Source organism: Chaetura pelagica, unplaced genomic scaffold (genome assembly GCF_000747805.2).
Source record: "Chaetura pelagica isolate M959 unplaced genomic scaffold, ChaPel_1.0 scaffold249, whole genome shotgun sequence".
In the NCBI taxonomy this organism is placed as follows: Eukaryota; Metazoa; Chordata; class Aves; order Apodiformes; family Apodidae; genus Chaetura; species Chaetura pelagica.
The window spans coordinates 450,421-455,153 of NW_009954538.1; the positions used below are offsets into that span (position 1 = coordinate 450,421).

Genomic DNA, 4,733 nt, shown 5'->3' on the forward strand with positions numbered 1-4,733 from the left:
AGGAACTTGTTTCAGAACAACCCTTAAGTTCAGGTGCTCCTTTCCCTTGATGGAGAACAGAGCCAGCTTATCTGTGCTCAACCTTTGCTTAGAGCACAGAACTGATGTTAAAGATTTTTTTTTAAAATGATGTTTAGAAACCTTTCTGGAAAAACTCACTCAAATGCTTGAGATCAGTTGTTGGATATGCAGTCAAAAAAAATATTTAGGTGCCTTTCTAAATTACAACCCAACAGTTTCACAGGAGTTGTTTGTTTCACTGACAGAAAACAACAGCTGCCCTGCTCCATTTCAAAAACAAACTGAAGCAAAAGGACCTAAGTGTCTCTGGCTTAAAAAGAAGAGATTCCTCAGTTAGGAGCAAGCAACGTCATGGTGGTGTTTTCTTCCTAAAATCCATCCTACCTGAAGCAGTGTTTCTGATCTCCAGATCTCCTGGGAAGCTGGGTCAGCATTGACAGAGGGTTGATGGGCGATGTGCCGTTTCAGCAGGCTGGTGTGGTGCATCCCATAGGATGTGAAAGGCACTGCTGGGGACCTGGACAGACCAGAGCAGGGAAATACATCACTGCTTCTCATCACCAGTTCACAAACTGGGAAACAGTCTTTAAGAAGTAAAACTGCATGGTTGATGGGAAATGGGTATTTGGAATTTACTTAAAAAGCAATTCTATAAAATATAATGGGTATTTATTCTTATGTTTGTATCAAATTGCTAATATTGGTGACATTTTATAAATTCAATTAGCAAAACCAGTTTTGAAAATGTGGACTTTCACACACTTAGCCATTACAAAGAACAAAAGGCTGGGTGCTTGTACAGGAGAATTTTAACTTCAACTCTCTGAGTTTGTTTTTATGCCATTATCACAGACATACAGAACTTCAGTAAGTGGTCAGAAATCTTCCATTCTCTTCCTTCCAGTTGTGGCTGAACAGCTTTTTCTATTGTCATGCAAAAAGTCACCTAAAATGCAGCCACTCATTATTTGATTTGATTGCTAATATGTGTCTTGGCTTTTTTTATCAGGAAGTTATGAACTAAGAAACCTGGGAGCACTACCAGTCTGCAGGAAAGCCAGAGACATGGTCCTGACACAGCAATTCCAAAGGACTGCAAAACAGGTAATAAGAGCATTAAACAATTAAGGATGGCACCCTCAGAACTGCAACAGAATAGGCAACTGCCTGGTTGTCTGGCTTTATAGCAATATTAAGGAACAGTGCAAGCTTCCTTGTAACAGTGGTTATCCTGAAGGCAGTAAAACTACTACCAGGTACAGTCAGGTCTGTGCTACTCCAGTTGCAGGACACAAAACACAACTGGAATTTCTGAACTGATGAACTTTTGCTGCTTGTATGTGGCTTTTCTGCTCCAATAATAGCTGCCTTTCTGACTTTTGATTTAGACCTTTAAAACTGTAAAACTAAGAGAACAGAAACCTATTTAATTTGGTAAAACTAAGAGAACAGAAACCTATTTAATTTATGTAGTTATACAGTAAGTACATGCAGGTTATGAAGTGTTTTCTACTTGTTAAGGAATTTTGTTCCAACAAGCCATATTTTGTAAGCACTGTTGCCACAGTTTGCCTTTGACACTGCACTCCTTACCTGGGAGTTGGGGAAGGGATGGCTCCCCCAGGATTTGAAGAAGTTGGAGGAAGGACACTTCCTTCTGTGGGTAGGAAACACTTCAGGTATGTGTCCACCAAGATGAAATAAGCACTATTGGAAGGGCTGACATGATGGGTGGCAGGTGAGTTCTGAAACAGACACACAGGATATACCTGGAGTTATACACTGCTACTTTAAGGCACTGCTAGGGAGGATCTGATACACAGATTGAGCCAATTAGTGTAATTAAGCAGAAGCCCAGTGGTTATAAAGGGAGAACTGACAAAAAAATCACTTTGCAAAAGTAATCAACTGGTAGTAGGGAATGTAACCAACTATGAGAGGAGTGCAGTGTTATGTAGCACAGGCAACAGCAGGAAGAGGAGCCAAATAACCAGACACCACAGTACAAAGCTGTGTTTGGGACTGTATGAACAGTGTGACTGGGGTGGGAAACCCATTTGGAATCCACTGCCTACTCACCAGTATAGTTAAGGTGGGTATTTTGTTTATTATCCAGTCTTACAACCAAAGCAATAACAAATTCTAGAAGTACAGATAAAACTGCTGGTAATTTAGCTCGACAACATCCCAGCAGGCCCTTAAAGCCTTGTGAAGAAAGCCTAATATTTTTAAGGGAAAAAAATGCAAAAGGTACTTACCTTCTGTGTAATCAAACTAATTGCAAAGTAAAACATGTAATATTCAAATGGATCTGGAAGAATAGGGTCAAGGGACAGGTAACAAAAAACAGGTACAGCTGTTAGATACCTGGGGATGCTGACTAGACATTAAGTTTTTATTTTGTTAGTGCTAAATTAACTTGCTAGAGCTTAATAGGAAACTCAGCTTTGCCTTCTTGCTTTCCAGCTGAGCCAATCACTGGTAACAGAGGTTTTCTGTGTGGCAAGGTGTGTTTGTGTTCATGTTCTTAGCACATTTGACTCTCAAACTGCAGCTTCCAACAGGTGCAGTGGCTGCAAAGTTACCTTGCCCTTTTGCTGTCACATTGCATCAGTACAAGTAGTTAAGAAAACAAAAGCTGTGAAATACAGGGTGGACTGAAATCACTGCGAGTTTTGTTGCTGACTTGAATAAGGCCAGATATTCCCCCACAAGTGTTTTTAAAAGAACAGATCTATTTTTCATTGGAACCTAAACATGTCTAATCAGCCCAAAGTCTTTAGCCTGACTGTGATTTACCTCTAGGCACATAATACAGAAATGCTGATAATCTCTCTGGTTTAGATATTTAAAAGGAATCAAACATCCAACTGTTCAAAGGATACTAAGAGCCAAATTCAAACCTAAACCACCAGATGAAGGAAACTGGACCTTGTTGTGGTATAAAGAGCATTCTGGTAGGACTTGCTCTTGTATTGAAGCCTTCACAGGGCCCTGAAAGACAGAGTAATGGAATATTAGTCAGGCTGTGCAGCACTCCTGCAGGGTGTGTTCTCAGTGAAATTCTGCTGCATTCCAGTATTCTGGGATGGTATCTACAGCCAAGTCAGTGGGATTTTACTGCATTGCAGTAGTTCCTGTGTAAATGCATACTCTTTAGGTATCTGCTGACTTTCTCACTGAAAATGAGTATTTGGTGCAAGAAGAAAAAAAAAAGATCCTCACAAAGACTTTTCCAGTTGGAGTGGCATGGAAATTCTGCTCCTCGTTTAAAAAAATTGAGTGTGCTCTAAACCTGGAGTACTGAGGCTATACCATGGCCTATATCCAGAACTGTCAGATATTGGAATAGTCTCCCCAGGGAAGTGGTGCATTCCCCAACTCTGGACACTTTTAAGACTCATGCTGACATGGACCATCTCATCTAAACTGCATTCCTACCTAGAAAGGGTTGACCAGATGATCCTTGAGGTCCCTTCCAACCTGGCACTCTGTGATTCTATGGTATTGAACCCTATGTATAAACTGTGCACAAATTCCAACAGCTGCAGCAACAACAAAATGTTCAGTTACTCACTGGAAGATAGGAGACTGGGAAATCATATCTGTACTCCTCTGCTTGGAGTTTGTAAACCAGCTTCATCATTGGGCCACTGCAAACAAGCATTGGAAAGAAAATTCAGGGTAAGTGCCCTCTCCTGTCTCACTTTATGCATTTATGTCTGTACAGTGGAAGAAGGTCAAACACTGGTTATTTATTCTCTGTGCATTTTTTTAATCTGTGCTGAAATGAATGTGTTTACCGGGGATCCAGGAAATCCAAAGCCACAGAGTATTCAGTAGGATTTGTTCTTCCTTGCAAACAGCGAAGATTCCAGCCCACAATGATGCCATCCAGGCTGCCAAAAATGCTCTCCACCAGCCATGGGAAGATGCCATGTAGTTCCTGCAGGAAAAAGACACAGTTGATGTGTGCAGCTCCTCAGGTGAGCAGGCACGAGGATGCACAGACACTGTCTGTCCTGCTCATGGTTGCTCCCAGATCAGCACTGTCTGGGCAGAGCTTCCATTCCAAAGAATCACAGAATCTTAGGGGTTGGAAGGGACCTCGAAAGATCATCTAGCCCACCCCCCCTGCCAGAGCAGGGTCACCTAGAGCACATCACACAGGAACTTGTCCAGGTGGGTTTTGAATGTCTCCAATGAAAGAGACTCCACAACCTCCCTGGGCAGCCTGTTCCAGGGCTCTGTCACTCTCACAGTAAAAATATTTTTTCAGATATTCACCTTGAACCTCCTATGCTCCAATTTGCACCCATAATGTATGATATATGGCAACTACAGGAAAATCATCCTGGTTTCTGATCCCACTACAGTTGCAAGGATACTGATCAGCATCGTGTGCAGTTATCACCTTTTAAAAACTAGCTTGGCTTGTAAATGGAGGCTGAAAGGCACAAATGAAACAAGCTTTTAGTGACTAGAAAAGGTTTTTAACTCAGGAAATACAGGATTCTCCAGTGTTGCACTTAAAACTCCTGGGAGGAGAAGGAGCAACAAAGAGAACCGTCCCGTGAAAGCAGCAGGAGCTTCTGGGCAGGCGGTTCCTGCTCACCTTGGCGGGGAACTCCTCGATCACGGTCTCCAGGTCGTGGCACCTCTGCACGAAGGGCTTGTTCACGCAATCCGCCTTCAGCGTGGCCTGTCGGAAC

General features: G+C 42.3%; 1 protein-coding gene across 1 annotated transcript in view; it reads right to left on the reverse strand.

The window, feature by feature from the left end:
- The window catches only part of SMPD4 (sphingomyelin phosphodiesterase 4, neutral membrane (neutral sphingomyelinase-3)), a gene marked incomplete at its 5' end in the record, with an annotated part of 17,063 nt that extends 12,331 nt beyond the window's left edge, over positions 1 to 4,732 (reverse strand). Inside the window, 7 exons of the mRNA XM_010004854.1 lie at positions 406 to 538; positions 1,615 to 1,766; positions 2,280 to 2,332; positions 2,907 to 3,015; positions 3,599 to 3,674; positions 3,825 to 3,967; positions 4,637 to 4,732. Coding sequence (XP_010003156.1) covers positions 406 to 538; positions 1,615 to 1,766; positions 2,280 to 2,332; positions 2,907 to 3,015; positions 3,599 to 3,674; positions 3,825 to 3,967; positions 4,637 to 4,732 — 762 coding nt within the window. The remainder of the gene's footprint in view (positions 1 to 405; positions 539 to 1,614; positions 1,767 to 2,279; positions 2,333 to 2,906; positions 3,016 to 3,598; positions 3,675 to 3,824; positions 3,968 to 4,636) is intronic.
- Position 4,733: the final 1 nt, after the last annotated feature.